The sequence below is a fragment of the Podarcis pityusensis genome (genome assembly GCF_964106645.2).
Source record: "Podarcis pityusensis genome assembly, chromosome: 12".
Classification (NCBI taxonomy): Eukaryota; Metazoa; Chordata; class Lepidosauria; order Squamata; family Lacertidae; genus Podarcis; species Podarcis pityusensis.
In genome coordinates this window covers 14,674,019-14,695,828 of record NC_138037.1, presented here as the reverse complement: position 1 = coordinate 14,695,828, position 21,810 = coordinate 14,674,019, and the positions used below count along the sequence as shown (strand labels likewise).

General features: G+C 42.5%; 1 protein-coding gene across 6 annotated transcripts in view; it reads left to right on the top strand.

Moving 5' to 3' along the window:
• The window catches only part of DIP2C (disco interacting protein 2 homolog C), a 293,125-nt gene that overhangs the window by 162,449 nt on the left and 108,866 nt on the right, over positions 1-21,810 (top strand). For 4 of the 6 annotated variants that reach the window (XM_080973976.1, XM_080973975.1, XM_080973974.1 and 1 more), the window contains exons 2-4: positions 10,413-10,484; positions 13,872-14,045; positions 18,905-19,015. In XM_080973976.1, coding sequence (XP_080830102.1) covers positions 10,413-10,484; positions 13,872-14,045; positions 18,905-19,015 — 357 coding nt within the window. The remainder of the gene's footprint in view (positions 1-10,412; positions 10,485-13,871; positions 14,046-18,904; positions 19,016-21,810) is intronic. The other 2 variants (XM_080973978.1, XM_080973979.1) reach the window with 1 other exon arrangement.

Here is a 21,810-nt window from a genome sequence, read left to right as displayed (position 1 = left end):
TTTGGGCACGTCCACCAAAGGTGAAAAAAAGTACCTTCAATTTCTTTACATTTCCAACATTTGTTATCGGGCAAGTGATATATTTTCGCAAGCTTGACTGGGGTTATGTACCACCTGTATATCATTTTCATAATATTCTCTCTTAAGGCATTACATGCCGTAAATTTCATACCTGTGGTCCATAACTGTTCCCAGTCAGCAAACATAATGTTTGAAAATCTGTTTCAAGCTGTGGTTTCCTGTCCAGTTTGATGGTTAACTGTGGCCGACCTGTGTTAAGACGCAACACTTAACTGTAGTTTAATGCACATGCACCCATTCAGCATGGCGGCACAGAGGAGATTGGAAACATTTGCTTCCATGTTCAACTAACTGTAGTTTGCAATGTTCAAACTGGGATATGTTGTGTTTAGTTTAAACTGCGGTTGGTTTGAACTAAGCCAACTTCAAATGATGGATTACAATCGTAGCTTTTTCAGATAAACCATAGTTAAGTCTTAACTGCAGTTCCTGGTTCAGACAGAATGACAAACAGTTCGTTAAAAATGGTAACTCCTTCGGGAGGAAGTGTAGGATGAGAATTCAGTCAATCAGTAAGCAAAGGCTTCCTATCTCTTCGCAACCACAGCAGAGGAGGAAGGTGGACAGGGAGCAGGTTGTGCATGCAACTCTACACTGTTACAAACCATGAACAAAACGATGCAAGCAGAACACTTAACCAGGAAAACAAACCACGATCAAGTATTCTGTGTTTATGCAGCCAATGTTGGTTATAGAAATTGTGTGCCACTGGCAACCCAGCAACAGGCACTTTGTGTATATGTTAGTGTACAGCACAGGGTTTTTTCCTACTTTTCAGGATGAAACAATGATTATCATCAGTTTGTACTTTGTCTGGTGCTAAAATCTACGCATCATCTTCATGCTTACCTTTACATGTCTTCCATGTCAAAGCAGCCTGTACTTTGGCTACTTGCCTACCCAGAGTTTGTAAAGTTTGTAAAGTGTGTTGAAATGGCATCTCACAGCCTACCACTTTGGTTATTCTAATTTATTTTAATATTCCACAGAAACAGCATTTAGTATCCGGTGTGACATGAAAGTTAGATGGCCATTACTGCAGAGGGAAATCAGTATTAAGTTACAGGAGTTTTCCTGTTATTGTCCGGGCAGCATTCTGAAAACAGGAATTTCAGCAGTTGTCTTTGGAACTGGAACAAGAACATAACAGATCTAAGCAGGTTAGGGAACAAAATATACCTATAAACTGTATTAGGAAAACATAATTCTTGCCGCATTGTAACGTAACTTATTGAGAAACAACAGCTGGATTGTGAGTGAATAATAGGAAATCTCTGCTAGATATTTTCAGACACGGTCAGATATATGCAAACATGGAACTGCATAGGGGTTAACTGTGTGTGTGTGTGTGTGTGTGTGTGTGTGTGTGAAAAACTTTAAGTACAGTGCTGAGATGATTGCATGCAAGCAATTACAAGACCGTGTTTGATGTTCATTTATTTTCTTAAAAAGGAAATTGCTTTTGCTTTTGCCTAATCTGTTCTGTGGATCACTTGTTGCTTTGTTTGCAGTACAGTATCTTAATTATCACTTCAGGTTTTGTTGCTTTATTAAGCAAGAATAATTGGGCCTGCTCTGATTTTGAATTCAGCAGATTAATAAAAAGCTATGTTGATGCCTGAATCTGTTCTTTCCCCCAACTTCATTCTCTTTATTTTATTATATAAATACTATATAATAGTGTGTGTGTGTGTGTGTGTGTGTGTGTGTGTGTTTGTATACACAGACGTACGCAGGTGGTGCTGTGGTCTAAACCACGGAGCCTCTTGGGCTGGCTGATCAGAAGGTCAGCGGTTTGAATCTGCATGACTGGGCGAGCTCCTGTTGCTCTGTACCAGCTCCTGCCAACCTAGCAGCTTGAAAGCACACCAGTGCAAGTAGATAAATAGGTATCACTGCGGCGGGAAGGTAAATGGCATTTCTGTGAGCTCTGGTTTCCGTTACGGTGTTCCATTGTGCCAGAAGCGGTTTAGTCATGCTGGCCACATTACCTTGAAAGCTGTCTGTGGACAAACGCTGGCTCCCTTGGCCTGAAAACGAGATGAGCGCCGCAACCCCATAGTGTCCTTTGATTGGACTTAACCATCCAGGGGTGCTTTACCTTTACAAAAAAAAACCCCATATATATATATATATATATATATATATATATATATATATTATATTAAATAACACACACACAGAAATTTTTTTCGGTATCTCTCAGTACTTGTGCTAACGTAACCCTCTTAATCGGGTCAGCAAACTTTTTCAGCAGGGGACCGGTCTGCTGTCCCTCAGATCTTGTGGAGGGCTGGACTATATTTTGAAAAATAAAAATAAAAAAATGAACGAATTCCTATGCCCCACAAATAACCCAGAGATGCATTTTAAATAAAAGGACACATTCTACTCATGTAGAAACACCAGGCAGGCCCCACAAATAAATCAGAGATGCATTTTAAATAAAAGGACATATTCTACTCATATAGAAACACGCTGATTCCTGGACCGTCTTCAGGCCGGGTTAAGAAGGCGATTGGGCCGGATCCGGCCCCTGGGCCGTAGTTTGCCTACCCATGCTCTCAATCATAGAAATGGGTTGCAAAACTACTCATGCCCTGGGACCCTTCCTCTTGCTGAAGCAGATCCCTGCCTCTCATGCTTAAAGGAAACATCAGAGCAAGCTGGCTGGGCGATGCAAGAGCAGACCCAGCTGCTGTGTGTGTGTACACCACCCATTTATGCAAGTATGTACTTAGTGAAATATTTATATCCCATATTGTGTCTCCCAACAACGGGAGCGTCAAGGTGTTTAATGCCATTAAAAAAACACAGCATACCGTAAAACGATTTAACGGACCACCACAAAATAACAGTTTCAGGAAGAACAGAAAGAAAAATGGGATCCCGTTCTTTTTCAAGCAAAGCCATGGTGGAATTGAACAGTTTCCGGAACGTGTCAATATGGATGGCAGCACAAGTCAAGAGTCACACAACATACAGGAACAATAGAGGCTGCCTTGTACAGAATCATTGGTCCAGCTAGTCCACACTGGCAACATCTGTATTTCCTAGTCACGTCCGGGGATGCTGGGGTTGAAGCTAAGCATGTGCTCTTGTGTGGTGTTTTGGTTCTGGCATAAGGCCCTGTTCCTCTTTACTAAAGACCTTAGAAGGCAGACAGGTAAAGAGACAAAGCGCCTTCAAGTGCCCTTTCCTAAACAGTTTAGGGCAAAGGTTCCCAAACCATGGGAAACATCTGGAGTGCCACAGGTTCTCTGTCTCTGAGTTAGGTATATGTTACTGATAGGGCCTGCTTAGTGGTGGTGCCTTAGTTGTGGAATTCCGTCCTCTTCTAGTACTAAATTTGATACATTTGATGAGCCAGGTAATGTTATTCAAAAGATACATTGTTAGCTGTGTTTAAAATGTTTTATTTAAAGGTAGGCTTTTTTTTAACAGAAATAAAGATACATGCCCCTCTGTGCATATCCCCCTAACCGTGTAACGATGATTATATAAAGCAGGCTCTTACAAGAAAGAAAGCTGTTGTCATTTTTACACTGAAATATAAATTAGGTATAAATTAGAAGTAAAATAGATCCTGAACCTTATTTTTCATATGTTTTGGAACGGGCTCCACATCAGCAGTCCCACTGAACACAGTAGGCCTTATTTTTGTGGAAGCATGCATAGGGTTGTGCTACAAGGATCTTAAATTCTGGAGTACTCGCTCGCTGCTAGCCCTGCCTTTTAATCAGGGAGCAAGTGTTAATCTGAGATTAAGACTTTAATCAATCATTCATACCAGTTAATTAATTAAAGCTTCTGGCCTTTGTTCTTTCCTTTGCTGATGTATCTGGGTTACATTGGGTTCTGCACTGGTGCGTGTGGAAAATAAGTGATTAAAACGGAACAAGCAAAAACACCCAAATATAAAACCCATAATATTTCCAAGAATATTAAGAACCGGGCTCCGGCAATTCTTCAGGGAAAGGGACTTCCACAATTTGTAAGCCAGAGTGATTCAACCAGCTATAACTGAAAGGTATACAGTACAGTGATACCTCAGGTTACATACGCTTCAGGTTACAGATGCTTCAGGTTACAGACTCCCCTAACCCAGAAATAGTACCTCGGGTTAAGAACTTTGCTTCAGGATGAGAACAGAAATCGTGCTCCGGCGGCGCGGCGGCAGCAGCAGGAGGCCCCATTAGCTAAAGTGGCACCTCAGGTTAAGAACAGTTTCAGGTTAAGAACGGACCTCCGGAATGAATTAAGTACTTAACCTGAGGTACCATTGTATGTACTTTCCATCAGGGCCCCCCAAGTTCAATTCCAGACGACAACAACAACAAGGATCTCAGGTAGCAGGACCAACAAAGATCTTCATTTGAACCTTCAGGAGTCCTACCAGTCAGAGTAGACAACACTTGGTTGCTGTGCTTTCATTTGTTTTGAAGGAGGAGGAAGGAAGCAACGTGAAAGATCTCTGCTTAGGATAGTAGAGTTGATGCAAATCAGAGTAGGTAGTATCAAGTACCATACTCTGACTTGGTGGCTTGCTGTGTTTCCATAGTGGCTCCTCGGCAGCTCAGCAAAACTCCTTTCCTATCTTCTGAGATTGCAAAAATAAAATAAAAAGGGATTGGTAAGCACCTGGAAGGCACAATAACAGGATAAATCAACTTGTATCTAAAGCTGCACATAATCCTACCTTGAATATATATTCCAAGACAATTGGTTGTATTCAGCTAGGCTTTTCTCAGAGCAGAACTATTGAAATCAGCATACCTAAACTAGTCATGACCATTGATTTCAGTGGGTGTACTCTGAGTAAAGGCTAGCTGAATACAGCCCATATGTAGGCACACTACATTAAAAAAACCAAAACTACTGTTGCTGATGCTGCCAATCAAAGCAGATTTGGACCTTTAAACAGCTAGTGTGAGAGATGAAAAATGGGTTTTCCAGCAGCTGCTGCTGCAGTATATATATAAATACTCTTCAGAGATAACCCACCAGCCTTATAAAGCAATAAAGGAAAGAAAACAACATTTCAACAGAGATCCTAATAGCCATAAAATTCCAAAAATGGAAATGATTTGCTTTCATTACATAAAGTGTCCGTTAGAGCTTCAAATAACGAAATAAACGTTGAGAATGGAAAGCTTCCCTGTTGAACTAGTCTCTGTTTACATTTCAGTAATCCAGGCCATAAAAGCAGTGTGGTGCAAATGCTCCTTTCTTAGGAAGCTCTCAGAAGACCAAGGGACCACACAGTGCTCCCCGTATAGAATATTTACATTTTGAGCAGTGCATCTGTACCTCTGGCTTTCAGCCATGGTGGCGGCAATTTAGTCTCGCCACCTGGCTGTCAAAATATTAGAAAATTTGACTCAAGAATGGGATGGATGGCTCAGGTGTTACTTTATAATCTTTGGACTTTAGTTCAGTAAAGTTTCTTAAAACAACTAACAACATGGCAAGGTGCTCAAAATGTGCTGCAGTGATTGAACTTTAAAGGTAAGTAGAAACGTTAATAATTTGGGAGGCCAGAGGGGTGGGGAGGTTCAGAGTAGAGGAAGTAGAAAAATATGCATAAACTAAATCGGCCGCTGTACGTATTATTTTAGTTTCATTTCTCTAAAGCAATTGTAAGATGTTGTATGTGCACTGTAAGTTTATTTTGTGCAGAAGAATAGGTTGTGGATTACTGACTTGAGGATACAGTAACCAGGCTTAACATATAAAGGCATTTTAATATTTTCTGGAATGCTCTTTGGATTTCATTACCAAGGAATGTGAATAGTAAAAGTTGCCTATCCTTTTTAGGACCTCTTTAGAAGGTAGTTGCAACAAAAGAGCAGTAAAAGATGTTTAACCTTTTTAATACTCTTAGGCGAAATCTGAGTATATTATACATTTCAAAATTTGAAAAATGCAGTCATTACAGTCACTTATTACTAAAATGCAGCCATTATCTGACTAGCTTGTAGGAAAGAAGAAGAAAAGTTAGTACCACTGGGCTAATGTGGGTAAGAAGAACCTTAGAAAGTTTGAAGCTACAATAAATTCTCTATTTCAGAGAAGTTGTTGCATGCATTAATGTCTACAGCGGTACTGTACAAATCCTGTTATTTCCTCTGAACTGTTCGATCCAGCATTTTTCTTGTAAATACAGATGGGATTAGTTTTACTGAACTGAAACAATATTAGATAATGCTGTGTTGGATAAGAGAGCTGTGGTACTCGATCACACATTTCCAATCCAAAAGCTGGGATTCAGAGAGCGAATTTAGGTTTTGTAAGGGCCCACTTGGTCTGCCAAGGGGGGACGGGAGGGGAGGCTGTTCTCTTAGCCCAAAGCTCCTTTAGACATGTGGGATGTTGCTTCTCAGTTATTCTGATCCTGGCTTGAGTCTCCATTAGGCTACAAAATGCATCAAGTTTCCCTTTGATGCCTTTCCTCCCCTTAACACTTTCACAGATTTGCTTCCTCCCAACTGCAACCCCTTGTCCCCTTGTGTATTTTTGGAAGGGCAGACAGAGAGACTGTCTGCATCATCAGTGGGAGAAATCAGTGAGTCATAGCGCTCAGTTTATGAGGAGCATTGTTTCATTCGAATCTCTCTTGCCAAGATGCTGACAGGGAATTTGAGTCATCAGCAGCAAACAAGCTGTAAAGAACTTGAATCTGTAGGATAGAATGGCTTCGGGAGGGAAGGAGGAAGGCAATCACCGATAATATCCACAGCTTGGGATACAGTTTTCGAGAAGGGTTGTGCTGGTATTATTATTTTGCCCAAGTATCCGAATCTTCACCGCAACCTTGTATAGTATTCATATTCTTGCCTGCAGGTCTAATGGAAAATTCTGTCTCCAGTCTGGTTCTTTATGTGTGGTATATTGCAACTGAATTGTTTGGGTTCAAACTGGAGACAACTCTAGGGTGTTGTTTCCCAGGTTTCTGATAGCTGGTGCACTCACTTTATTTTTGAATTTTTTGGGGAAGCATTTGATTTTTCACTCTCCGGCAGTAAATGTTTTGGCCGTACAGGTAGAATTTGCCTGCTGTCAGAGACTGCCTTTGTACAGGTTAGACTATTTTGTCCATCTAGATAGACTACGGTTGCCCACTCTGACCGGCAATAGATGTTCGGGGTTCCAGTCAAAGGTGTTTCACATCACCTGCTACCCGATCCCCCTTTTTAACTGGAGAAATGGCAGGGGGTTCTGCTTTATGTGAAGAGTGTGTTCTCTCGCTGATATATAGTTCCTCCTAATAATTCTATTAAATACCTTGTATTATCTGAAATAAGGTTGTGTTACGTTAAATGTGAAGGCTATTCACCACGATTGGAGGCAATATGCCTCTGTATACCATTTGCTGGGAATTAAGAGTGGGGTGAGTGCTGTTGCTCCCGGGTCCACCTTGCAGGCTTCCCAGAGGAACAATCAGCCTGGAAATTACTGATCTAGGGGCTTATTCATGTGGCACTATTCTCTACATGCAAGCAGTCCTAACTATCCACAGGAATAGACTGTCCATTGGTCATTTCTTCTCCATATCTGGCCGCTAGGGAATAGATTATACCCTCCCCGATTCTTCTGCAGTTAGTGATAAACCAAAATGTAGGATCTTGCTTTCAATAACTAGTTTTATTTCCTTGTCATCCCTTCTTCGGGTTGTGTTTCGGTATATGCCAGAAGTATAATTCTGCAAAGGAAAAGAAAAGTGTGATGAAACATATGCTCCGTCCGGTTAATGTTTTCCTTAATAGCATCTTCAAATGAAAGCAGGATATTACTTTCCTGTTTGTGTGTGCACGTTTTTTTAATAAACACAGCTCTGAGCAAGACCTTGCAAAAATACATTGGATAGAGTTGTCTGTGCACTATGGGGGGCGAGGGGGGGGAGTTCAGAAAATGTATTTTGTAATGCCACATTGCATGCACTGTATATTAATGAGCGCCTAAGCACCTGCTGCCTGCATTTCCCTTTTGAAACCTAAATTTAAAAAACAACATCACTGGGATCAATATGACCACAGAAAGGGGACTGGGTCACTGAGTGAAGTATTTAAACTAGGTGGGGGGAAACAAAGCAGCTTTCTAATTCTTCTGGGGGAGGTTAATTCCAGTCTTCTTTCTGTGCTTTGTTGCATGTAGTCTCAGTAGTGCTTGGAAAATTCATTTTTAAAAAGGAATTTGTTGAAGATCGAAAAAAAGGAAATTAGTTCCAGTTCATCCTTTTGCAAAACAAACCAGTTCAAGTTCATCCGATGAACTTTTTTAGTTCACCCTTGGCAAATTCTCTTTGGCTTTCAGAATGTTACAAGCTGCTGCGCTAAAGTACTGTCCAAAAGTAAATCAGGGGGGCACACACAAGTAACAAGATAGCTGCTATACATAATGTTAGCATAATTGTATTTCTATACTAGAAAAGGCTTACCCTATTTAATTTGTACCAACCATACAAGTGTTAAAGACACAGCGCATCATCCACTTTCTTCCTGTATTTCTTGCTGCAAGCTGCTCCTGTGGGAAGAGACACAATCTCTTCAGCAGGCAAGAAAACGATTTATAATCAATATCATAGTATAAAATAGAAGTCAGTCGGGTTTCCTGCGATCCAGACATCCCTCTGCATTAAAATAAAAAATCTTAGCAGATGTGATGTGCTCTTGTCCCTCAAAGACGGCAAATATTATTTCCCAATGTGATGTGAAAACTGTGAAATTCAGTATCTCAGTCTATTGTGGCTTTGCCATTGCTACCGCCTTACTGTTACCAAACCAAACGTTGCAAGGATGTGGAAGCAACAATAGTGGTAGAATCCCCCCTTTTATTCAATTCCTAAAGCACCAGAGTCCACCCAGGACCTACACCTGGCAGCCCTATGACCCCTTGCCTCCCACCAGGCCTTCTTTTCTCAACTATGCTTCCCTCCCCTGATGCTCTTATATATATCCCCCAACTTCCTTCCGCTATGTGGCTCTGGGCTCTTGGCCACTTAGGCTTCTTATGCTCTAAGGCCTTATCCCCATCAATGCAGCCCATCCCACATAGATTTCCTTTCAGTAAACCCTATATGAGGTTTTAAGTCCAGCCAGAGAGATAGCTATCCCTTTCTTTAAAATAAATAAATAACCTGGATGGCGAAGCTTTCCTTGCCGAGTTCTTGGTCCTCTGAGCATTTGCGGTGTTGTCTTCCATCACGTCAGCTCAGCCAACTGCTGAGAATGCCAATAATATTTTCAGCTTAAACTTCAGTGGGATGAAAAGTCTCATTTGCTCGCTTGAGCAAAGGGACTTAGTTGCTTGAAGTACCTACCTTATGTCCTGAGGCTGGAATCTCTGAGGTAGGAAACAGGAATGTGCAACGTTGGCTGCTGATAACAGAAGCCGATGCAGCGCCTCTAGATTGGCCGGTCCTGGTGAAAATGCTAGGAGTCTGCCCTTCTATTTACTGCATCCCTGCCCTCCAGGCTCCAGCTTCTAGTAGCTGAATTAAGAGATCCTGATCTGAAGGACACATCTATATTCAGACCCGAGAATAAAGCAGAATATGAATTGGGCTATACTGGGGCAATTGTCTTTAATGAAAAGACTGCCAAAATAAAATTAAAATCCATATCATGACCTATGCTTAAACATTTTAATTTATCAAAGCAATACACTAAGGTTCTAATCTTTTTCTTCTTTTGGGGGGGCTTCATGCATCTGAGCACATAGGGTTTGTGCATTTCGTTTTACCTGTCAGAAAGCTCATCCTAGCCGCAGTGCTGAAGGGATAGAAATGTTGTCTTTTTATAGCTTGATCGTGGGAAGTACGATGTGCTTCTGCTTTGCATTTTGTCTTGAAATAGTGCTTGGAAGCTTAGCCAAATGTTTATATTGTCATTTAAATAGTTCACCAACAGTTCCAAATCTTTTGTGTGCCCTTCATGCCTGATTAAAGAATCCCATTAATAGTTGAGGAAATGCTAATTGGTAATGTCTTTTGCCAGCCATTACGTCCCAAGCATTCTATATAATCCACTGTTGATTAACTTAATGAAGGCTGATGTAGTTTTGTGTGGCAGAGTATCTGAATGACAATGCAACCCTCTCGGTTCTTGGAATCTCCACCCGTCGGTATAAACTACTCTGGGTGTTTAGTTGCCAAAAATGTCTGCAGTGTAAATTAGATTTTTCTAGGCAGAATGAACGTAATATGCTTTCAATTGTTTGTTCATTACAATCATCAAGACAAACAGTGGCAAAGTGTATGGTACCTCAACTTAAGCAGGCAGGCTGTGTCTTCATTCAAGCTCTTATTGATTTCTCTTTTCTTTCCTTGGCAGGTGACATCACACAGAAGGGCTATGAAAAGAAGAGATCAAAATTAATTGGGGCCTACTTGCCACAACCTCCGGGTATGTAGAAATGTACAAGCAATGCATGGAGCTGTCGTGTGTATTGATCATTAAGCCAGAATATTAATGTGTGTCTTTGGGGGAGATTATCTGAGGCACAAAGGAACCTGTCGCTGACATGCAATGGATGTAGATTTCCCCACCAGCCAATTCTCATGTAGAAATGTGCATCTCCTTGTATAATTAAGTGGTTGGTGCACATACTGGATGAGATTTTAAATTCCTTTTGGTAAACTTTAAACAACGAAAGAAGCAAACTATTTAGGAATAAACACTTGAACCAGAGGGCAAACATTGAACATAAACATATAAAATATGCAGAAGGATCCCCTCCCCATTTAAGATTTCACTTGTGGAAACCCAGAAGTAGTGATCACCAGCAGGAATGGATTCAGAAATGAATCATGCATGCAGCAAAATCCTAGTCAATTAGGATTAAAGTGGCTTATACCTAGGCACTCCAGCGTTGCAAGGCTGTGGGCCACAACTATAATCATTTTGGGGTGATGCAAACTTTAATAGACGTGCATACAACAAATGAAAAGGAGTTGGGATGACTCCGGCACCAAGATCATCCAACTTTGGGGGGGGGGGTGGTCTTCTGTTTTCTCTCCTGCCTGTTCTCTGATGCAACGGTATATGACCTTGTACAATTGACGAGGCAGGCTCTACCGTTTTGTGAGATAAGGATAAGAAGTTCTTGCCCTTATTTAAAACCTAATTAGATGGCATCAAGTTTCATTTCAGAGGCAAGATGCCTCATATTATCAAATGCTGACAAGCAAAAGAACGGGGATGGTTATATCCATCTTGGCTTGCATCTCTGGGATATCAAGATAGCCAATATCAGAGACAGTATGGTGGGCTAGATGGAATGTTGGTCATATCTGTTGGGATTTTAGCCCCCACCAGTTGCCATTTTTTCTTCTTAAATAAATGGGATTTCTTTGCTTGGGGCTAGGGTGCCACGTAAAGAGCATACCACATTAACATTTTCATTCCCCAGGCCTAATAAACTTGAACTTTAAAAGGGGGTGGAATACACTCTTCCACTCATGTGTACTACTGCAAATTACCTGGAAAATATGCAAACTGACAGGGAGAATTATAATTGGATGTATATATGAAAGTGTGTTATAAGTTCTATGGAGCTTTTTAAAAAACGGGAGTCATGTAATATATAGATATATAGCTATGTAAACACAATATCCAGTTCCCATGTTACAGAGTGGCAGAACATGTAGCCTTGCTACAGTCTTGTTGCAATGGAGTCATTGTGGTGGAATTTCCAATATTTTTAAACACCCCATCATTAAAAGCTTCTTTTCCCTTTGGCAATTTCTCCTTGGTTCGTGATATGTTGAGACATGAGGGGAGACTCGGCAACCCCCCCAGCTTTTTTCCACTTGCTGTGGTTGTGGCACCACAGGGCATTCTGTTCAGGTCAGGCTTTGAATCCACAGAGTGCTAAGACAGAGTGGTTACTATCCTTAAGTTGTAGTTACGCAATAGCAGGTCTTCCAGGCAGGGAGCCCAAGTTCAAGTTGAATGTGTTGGCTGACTGAAACAGGGTCAGACTCATGCCTGCTTCTCACCTGAGGTGGTGAAACTTAGTACTGCGGATGGGGGTTGATATAATGAAATGTAGCTCCAATCCAAATCAAATCAAAACTCTCCACATAGAAAACAGGGCTAGTTTGAGCTAGAACTCTTCTCCTTGATATCTAGTTTTTAATGTAGAATATATTTTGGTTTAGAGAGGAGAAGTTAATCATGTGGACACCACACCTCCTTAAAAAAAGAAAATAAAAGCTAGCACACCAGGAATAGGGAGCCTCTGATTCTTCAGATGTTGTTGGATTCCAACTCTCCTCAACTCGACTTTTGATTTGGTTGGCAGGGGCTGATAGAAGTTGTACTCCAACATCTGGAGGCCACAGGTTTACTATCTCTGCACTACATGGAGTATACAAAGTCCAGTGCCTGTTTCTCATTATCTTGTTGCGTTAGGGCTTCTTCTTCAGTGTAATGTAGAAATTAAAGTTAGTAATTAAGTTTAAGTGGAAATAATCAAGCCTTTCCTCCTTGTTCTCTTGATCCTGCAGGTACAAGCTTGGAAATAATACTGAAAAGTTTTGTACATAAGTGCACACAGATGTATAATCAGAACTGTATATGTTGTCCAGTGTTGAGAGAAAAGAAATCTGTGCCAAGATAATAGAAATTGTACACTAGGAAAACTCAGTTATACCACTTATTTATATTATTCAATTTATGCAAACATAATTTTGTCTTCTTTCCATAGTTCATCCTGCCATTTTAAACACTCTGCATAATTTAATTTAATTTGCTTTTGCCAGTCATGGGAACAGATAAGGAACTGTAATGAAGGGTATTAAATCTCTGCTCCCAGCCCCTGGAAAACTTGTTCCATCACTGCTCTGTCTTTTGAGAGCTCAGCAACACTATTAACACACTTTAATACATATATACGTAGCCAGAAAGGCTATAAACTTGTTCTTTATAAAACAAGGTTATAAGGATGCTGTTGAAGCAAATGTTCACTCTTTTGTGGAAATGTGAAAAGGACAGAGGGTACCCATGTTGCAGTATGTTGTTTTTATTGTGCCAACAAGATGAACATACGTTAAAGTTACAGCCTGTTTTTTCTTAAGTCAGAAGTTCTTTAATGTGTTTGTAGTATTGTTCGTTCCTATATATGTGTCTCCAGTCCTTTCCAGACAAAATTGGTGTTTTCATACGATGGGAGACTCTCTTTACCCTCGATTCATAAGAATGGGCAATTGTCGCCCCCGCCCCACAACAAATTGTCATTAAATGCAAGTGGAGTTGCAGAATGGTTGGAGCCACGGTCTGTGGCCTGTTTTAATCATTCATTTGTTCGCCATAATCCCTTGGGAAATGAAAGCATTGATAACATTGGGTATTTGACCTCGCATTTCAGAGAGAGACTTTTTTGTTTATCTTTAAAATGATGTGGCTGAATTTACCACATAGATTTTTTTTGGGGGGGGGGGGACGGGAAGGTTGGGGTAAGATGTTTTCCCCCTTTGGTGCAAATGTGCCCACCAGACTGACAGTAAAACCACAAGGCAGTTCCCCACTGTCCCAGCATCCAGTCCTCTTGCTGCTGCTTTGCTGACATTACAAACACCAATGTTGGCAGAGTGGGAAATTGATTCTGTGGCTCCGTACTGTAGTGTTTGTATGTGCCTGGGGTGTGTACACGTGTGTGTGTGTGTGCCCGCGCGTGGGCTTGCGTGTTGCACACATTTCACTGCATGGGGGCAGAAGCTCCATCCGTTGCTGTAACAAATGTAAAAAAACTAAAACGTGACTTAATTAGTTTTTTTCAACTTGTTACAGCGGCGAATGGAGCTGCTGCGGTTCGGTGTAGACTACAGCACAATGAAGGGGCCACGAGAAGGACGCTGCGCACTAGCAACATTGGGGTCTGTGACATCCGGGAAGCAGCAGCTAGAGAGCGCACAGCCCCACACAACACGGCGGCAAACCGGCCTCTCTTTTACTTTCGCTTTGGTGAGCACAAAAAATATATGCATATCTTTTTCTATATCTATGTGTGTGTGTTTTTAACAAGCCTATTAAGAAAGGTATTATTTCATCTGATTTTTTTTTTTTTAAGGGCTTTGGGATATATATTTGATGTGGCTAGTTGAAGAGGTCAAATAATAAAAGGGCACCCTTGATGTCCCAGAACTGTAACACACACCGCCTGTTTTCTTACAAGAAGCACATGTCTCTGGTGCAGATCACATGCGGACTCAATATACAAAAGAGCATGATCTGCAGTTGCTATTTGCTTGACCACAAGGACACCCGCATTTCTGCTTCTGTTGCTGAGTGCTGAAAATGAAGAGTTTTATTTGTGCATGACATCACAAAGCCCTTTCTCAAAGACAGCTGCTCAACACAACTTCTGACCCAAGAACTGGCTTGGCGGAGAGGGGAGAGGAATTAAGATGCAGGAAGACATGAATGTCTATATGATGGGTTTGCTATTCCTCCATTCTCAGATCCTTTGGGATCAGCAGCACCCATGACACACACCGCCCCCCAACGTGGCAATAAAATGAATCCTTCCTCAACACGACACACTGTCATGTGCCCTCTCCCTGTCCCATCTCATGCCAAAACAGCTGCTCAAACAGTTTGCTGTCTGAATTTTACATTTGCTGGCAACTTTGGGGGGGGCTGTTTAGATCCCCAACTTCCTTCCCCTGTCGTCCAGCATTTGATGGTATTTTCAACGTAGAACATACCACCGCAAACAGCTGTAGGCGCTGACTGTTTCATTGCGTTCTTGTTGGAAGGTGTCGAGGACAATAAAGCCTTTGTCTTAAGACCTGAAGAATTATAACTTATTTATAATTCAGTGATGAGTCAAGGATGTGTCCCCCACCTCCCTTTTTTTAACAAGGTGGGATGCTTATAGTAAAGCTATACAGCTCTCTTTTTGATGAACCAGTGGCTAAGACTCAGGCATGTGAACCCAAAGGCCACTTTGGCTTGAATTCACTAGGTCGCGTTAGGCAAGCATTATCAATGCCAGCGTTGTCTTTGAGGTTGCTTTTTTATGGACAAAGGGGAACAAAATTAGAGAGCATTCAGGATAGGACTCCTTTTGCATTGTCTCACTCTGGACACAATACAAAGTGCAAAGCTAAATATGTGCATTTATTTATGTATACAGTACGTTCATTTTAGTCATTTTGATCCTATTTTAAAAGTACACCCCCCCCCCGGGCATCTAAATATCAAGCAAGCACAACTCAGTTTGCTCAGATTAAGAGAGCTTCAAGATGCACCATCTCCTGTCCTCACTGAGAGAGAGCCGGCTTTGCTCCTTCTTAGGCTTGCTCCCACCATGGTGAGATCTATGGAAAACAGACCAGGAGAGGATCCAGTGAGATATCATTGCATGACTTTGCAGAATGTAGTCCTCTGTGGGGGGGGGGGAGTGAAAGTCCTCCCCACTCTCGCACACACTCGCTCCTCAAACGCCTGCTAGGCTTTCCCTTTCCTCCATGTAAACATAGCCTGACATGTAGGGCCTTGTGTACAGATCATATCAGGTGGAAGCCCTCTGTGTCCATAGGTTGCCCTTACATTCCATGTATCGCCTGGCCCTGTAAATAAGAATATATTGCTTTTGTAAACCTCATCCATGTAATTTAGTAGGTTGCAGCGTTCGCAGTGCCAGGCAGGTGAGCGATGCCTCCCTCAACACCACCTTGTTGTTGACAGCAACACTCCACTGACTTCTTGGCATTTAATATTCTGCAGCAGTTTTGTGTCTCTGTCTGCATCCTGAAGGCTTCATGTTTTTGTGCTCTGTATTACCCTGGGCAGAGAAATTTAGACGACTTCTTTTTTCTTCCTTCCTTGCGTTGGCTCTGACTTGCCCTGCTGAGTGCCTAATAGCAGTTTGCATTCCAATTCCATTGTTTGAAGGAAAAATCAGGGACAAGCCATGAAGCGATACTTATATCTCCTATTTGGAGGGGGGGGAGGCGGGAATGTAGAAAGGAGCTTTTGAATCCAGCGTCCTATTTTGACCTTTAATAACGGCAGCAAATTGAATTAGACATTTCCCATTTTAGAGCTATAAGCCAGAGAAATGTTTGTGTGTGGACACTCTTTTGAAAAAACCAAAAACCAAATGCTGACCACTAAAAGAAAAGCACACAGGAAGAAGAACCAATTCCAACGAGAATGAAAATGTTTATCGCACTAATTTTTGTAGATGCAGTTTTACAGGAATGTCGGCATGCAAAGGAGAAAAGTTTGCCGGCAATTTTGTTTGGTACTACTGACAGCATATATAGTTAAAGCTATAGTTAAAGCTATGGTTTTCCCAGTAGTGATGTATGGAAGTGAGAGCTGGACCATAAAGAAGGCTGATCGCCAAAGAATTGATACTTTTGAATTATGGTGCTGGAGGAGACTCTTGAGAGTCCCATGGACTGCAAGAAGAACAAACCTATCCATTCTGAAGGAAATCGGCCCTGAGTGCTCACTGGAAGGACAGATCCTGAAGTTGAGGCTCCAACATTTTGGCCACCTCATGAGAAGAGAAGACTCCCTGGAAAAGACCCTGATGTTGGGAAAGATTGAGGGCACAAGGAGAAGGGGACGACAGAGGACGAGATGGTGGGACAGTGTTCTCGAAGCTCCCAGCATGAGTTTGACCAAACTGTGGGAGGCAGTGGAAGACAGGAGTGCCTGGCGTGCTCTGGTCCATGGGGTCACGAAGAGTTGGACATGACTAAACGACTAAACAACAACAACTGACAGCACCTCCAGTATTTCACAGTTGAAAATAGGGACACTTTCAGAGGAGGAGAGATGCTGGGTCAATGAGGCAGAACTGTGAGCTCCTGGCTACAAGTCCACCACCTCAGTTAGGAACATAGGAAGCTGTTTTATACTGAGTCAGACTGTTGGGTCCATATAGCTCAGTAATGTCTACATTGACTGGTAGCGGTTCCAGGTTTCATCACTAGAGATGCCAGGGACTGAACCTAAGTCCTTCTGCATGCAAGGCAGGTATTCTACCACTGAGTATGTTCCTTCCCACCAGTGTATAATATTTAAAAATGCATAGTATGCCTTTAAGTAGAAGAACTAACACCCCCTTTATTTATAAATCAGATTATATATTTTTTTGCATCAAGTAGATAAGTTTTCAGCAATTCACAATAGGTTGGGGTGTAGCACTCAGGCGGTATACTTTGGTGTGCAACTGTGGTATTAGAAGTGTCCCTTTTTTCACCACGGCCGGCATGGACTACCTACATTTCAATAACCGGAGTTGCTTTTTTTGTCCCCTGTGGTTCATATCACCATAGTATCTAATTTGTCGACCGAAAATAGAGCTGTCGCCTGCTCCTAGCACAGCCACATGATGCTGTTTGGAAAGAGCTGCTCAGCTGATTATTTCAATTAGCTAGTATTTATTTTTAACTCTTTGCCACGGTGGTGTGCATCCCATGTGTTTCGTATCCTTCCGTTCCCTGCTTACTACGACACATGCCCTTAATGTTGTCTCTCCTCAAATGCCGCAAGACATCAAACATTCTGGATAAAGACTCTTCATAAGTCCTGTATATAGAATCGTCTTCCATCAACGAATGGGAGGCAGTAACATCTGGAGATAGCAGATGGGGGTTGCTGAGCTAAAGAGCTGGGGAGTTCTTATTTTGGAAAAGCTCGGTGATGATGTCTCCATGCACTGGTGATTGCATAGCGAGTTCCATAGCTCACTTTCTTGAGGCATCTAGATTTGTTTGATTTGACACCCAATCCTGTGGAAATTTACTGATACTGCAGCCCAAGACAATCTCACACCAGCAGTGTAATTGTAGGAAAATGCATTATACCAAGTCAGACTATTCATTTATCTATCTCAGGGACAGCCAACAGGTTGCACTCCAGATGTTGTTAGACTACAGTCTCCATCATCCATGAGCCTTTGCCATGCTGGCTGAGGTTGGTGGGTGTCCAATAACTTCTGGAGGTCACTACAGTGGCTACCCCCCATATAGCCCCGTTTTCGCAGTAGCTTCCCAATGATTCTTGCGCCACCACAGGTAGCTTGCAAGCTCATTGGTCTGTTTGGCACATAAGACTTCATATATTGTATTGAGATTTTCAGTTAATCTGCATGTGTTGCACCAGTCTACGTTAGGGTCCTCAGTTCTCTTGAGGGTTGCACCTCGCAACAGCTGTTCTCCCATTCTGATCTTGCCAGGTTCCTTCTCTATCCAACATCTGTTACAAACAAAAGCCTTACTTTAGGGATGACGCCCAAATAGTTTCAGTCTCCTGAGTTATTGTATCATCTTGGGTGTTTGGTCTCAATACTGCAATTTACTCTGGCACTTGGAACAATTTACATTGCACTTGAACCTTTGCACCAACAGGTTGCACATGCACTCTTTATATTTTTTGGGGGTCCCTCTAGCATAATTCTCCCTGCTTCATAAGTCAGATCTTCCTGTGAATACTGTACACCAGATAAAATATGACCTCCAGAGTTAAGAGCTGGGATATGATCGTTCTGCCTCAATGTATAACTGTTGTAAACTGCTATGATTTTTTTTTAAAAAAAATGGGTAGTGGTATATAATTATTTTTATAAATAAAAATAAACAACTGCAGCTGATCGAAGTAGATGAATTTCAGGGTCTGCATCCATGAACCTAAATCCTAGTACTGAAAACATCAAGTATCAATAGTATTATAAAATAATAACAACATAATAGTTCTTTGTCTGATTTGCACAATCCTTATCGCTGGGCAGGCTGTTAAGAAAAATAAAAGTGTACATAATGCAACAAAGTCTAATTTCCCCCCTCTTCCTCCCCCAAATGCAGGCGTGGATCAGGCACTGCCACAAGAACGGCGAACTCCCGTTACCCCTTCCTCCTCCTCTCGATACCACCGACGCAGGTCCTCAGGGTCACGTGATGAGCGCTATCGGTCAGGTATGTGGAAAAACTACAGCAGTGTCAGGCTGAAAAAGAGCCCCTCTGTTTAAATACATTTGCATCATATTAACCATGTTAATATTTAACCACTGCTGGGGGGGGGGGGAATAAGTGCATACATATTTTTTTCCCCATTTTATTTGTCCCCAAAATCCAAAGATTCCCAGATTACATCATTGCATAGCACATAAGCAGAAAGAAGCCTTTTTCATGCTGTTGTTGCTGTTGCATGCATAGAACTATCAGTCTCTGTCAAGTATGTAGACATTCTTCTTTCCCACCTAATTGGTAATTTTTTATCTTGTGATGCCAAGCCTTAACCTGGAACCTTTTGCACACAGAGCATGTAGAACCATAGAACCATGGAAGGGACTGTGGAGGTCTTCCCATCCAGGGTGGGCTTCCAACCTGCGGGATCTACTTTGTTTTTCCAAAGTCCTATCCAAGTTCTAAGGGACGTGGGTGGCGCTGTGGGTTAAACCACTGAGCCTCTTGGGCTTGCCAATCAGAAGGTTGGCGGTTCGAATCCCCGCGGCGGGGTGAGCTCCCGTTGCTCAGTCCCTGCTCCTGCCAACCTAGCAGTTTGAAAGCACATCAAAGTGCAAGTAGATAAATAGGTACCACTCCGGCGGGAAGGTAAACGGCGTTTCTGTGCACTGCTCTGGTTCGCCAGAAGCGGCTTAGTCATGCTGGCCACATGACCCGGAAGCTGTATGCCTCCTCCCTCGGCCAATAAAGCAAGATGCGTGCTGCAACCCCAGAGTCGGTCACGACTGGACCTAATGGTCAGGGATCCCTTTACCTTTTTACCCAAGTTCTACCAATCGGAACCAAGTGCAAAAGGCATACAGTTAGAATTAAAGACCAGGGTGTCCTCTGAACCCATTATAAGCTGATGATCCCCCCCCCCCCAGTATGAGATCTGAACTGAGGTTTGGTTTGCCTTTCTTCACTTAAGCTGCCTCATTTAAGTAGGAAAGAGTTTTGCTGTTGCTATAGTTAAGCAATGGGTAGGTAGTGACAATCTACCACAGATCACCCGGAAATCTACCGGTAGATCCTAATCTGTCTCTTACCCTGCTCCCCACTCCCCAGATCTAATGTAACCCACCCCCTGCATAATGTAGCAAAGTCTTGCACAGAGTTAAAATTCCCTTCCTTATCTTAGGGAGGAGTAAAGTTGATGAAGCATTGCTCCTGATGTTTGGGCAGCACATCCCATCTTGGCTGAAAGGGTACAGATTTAACAGGGGCAGCAGAGAGACGGGAGGCTGGGGACTAGCAGAGCTTGATACTCCTACATGCAGCAATTCGCTGGCAGACTCCCACTTTCTGCCAGTGAGCATTGTTAGGCACGGGTAGAGGATCTTGTGACAGTGTCATTAGGTGGCAGAGCACCAGGCTTGCTACTTCAGTTCTGTGTAGGTACAGAGCTGCTATGTAGATAACAATGCAGCTCTGAGTGGATGACATCAGTGGCCTGTGCTGAAATATCAGGCCCAGAGCCTCTGCTGCTGCCTTGTGACACCCACAAGCATGTGCTCCAAGCACTGTTTCCCACGCTCAGTGGCTCCTTGCAGCAAAAGCTGGTCGTTTGTTATCAAAGCGCAACACAAGCTGCTGCTTCGTACATAGGAAGACAGAGTTGGCTTGCATGATCTTAATCGTATTTGCTCAGGAAAAAAACCCCCACTGGTTTCTATAGACATTGCTCTCTAGCAAGTCTTCTTCGAGTTGTAGCCTGAAACTCTGAAGCTGGGGAGAAAACATCAAGAGATTATTGGTGCTCTCCAGTGTAGTGTAGTGGTTAAGAGCGGTGGACTCGTAATCTGGGGAACCGGGTTTGCGTCTCCGCTCCTCCACATGTAGCTGCTGGGTGACCTTGGGCTAGTCACACTTCTCTCTGAAGTGTCTCAGCCTCACTCACCTCACAGAGTGTTTGTTGTGGGGGAGGCAGGGAAAGGAGAATGTTAGCTGCTTTGAGACTCCTTCAGGTAGTGATAAAGCGGGATATCAAATCCAAACTCTTCTTCTTCTCAAAAGAGGATATTTCTAGTTTGTGACTTCCGAGGGCATTTGTGTACGTTCCTTCCACAGATTCAAGCTCCGGTTCCTTTGTTTTTCTGACAGTTTGCAAAAGAGGGACCTAGAACTCCACTGACCACAGAACTTGCAGCCTTTATAGTTCCAAGTCTTCTCAGAAGTTGGTCCCATTGGGTTCAGTGAGTGGGTATATGCTTGCAACCCTGCAAGCATATACCCACTTATAAGGTATAAGGGGAGAAAGCCCCACTGAACTCAGTGTGACTTGCAGACACATATAGGATTGCATTGCTACTCTTTGTCACAAAAGTAAGCAAAATATAGTGTTGCCAACTAACCAGAAGTAACAGCCTGGTTCTGTTCCTGTGTCTTTTACAGCAGCTTATTCTGTAAAAATCAGTTGGTGGAGCTTTTCTTGGCAAGGAGATAAATCGATCTCTGCAGTTCAAGCCATAGTCACAGACCCAATATAATTGGGCTGGTAAAAATGTTGGCAGCCCAGGCAAAGGAATGCATGGCATAGCAGCATGTCTCCCCAGAACGGAAGAACCAGTAACCACATCCAAAATAAATGACTGTACCCTGGGTGGGCCCCCTTTTCTCAGGGATTGATTGTTAATGGCATCAGCATATCAATTTCCATGGCACCGCCAGCCACCTCACTACTTGATAACAGTAGGCTAATGACCCTGAAGACACAAGAGGGTACAAATCCTATAATTCAGCCGCTTTGATCATAGCACATTAAC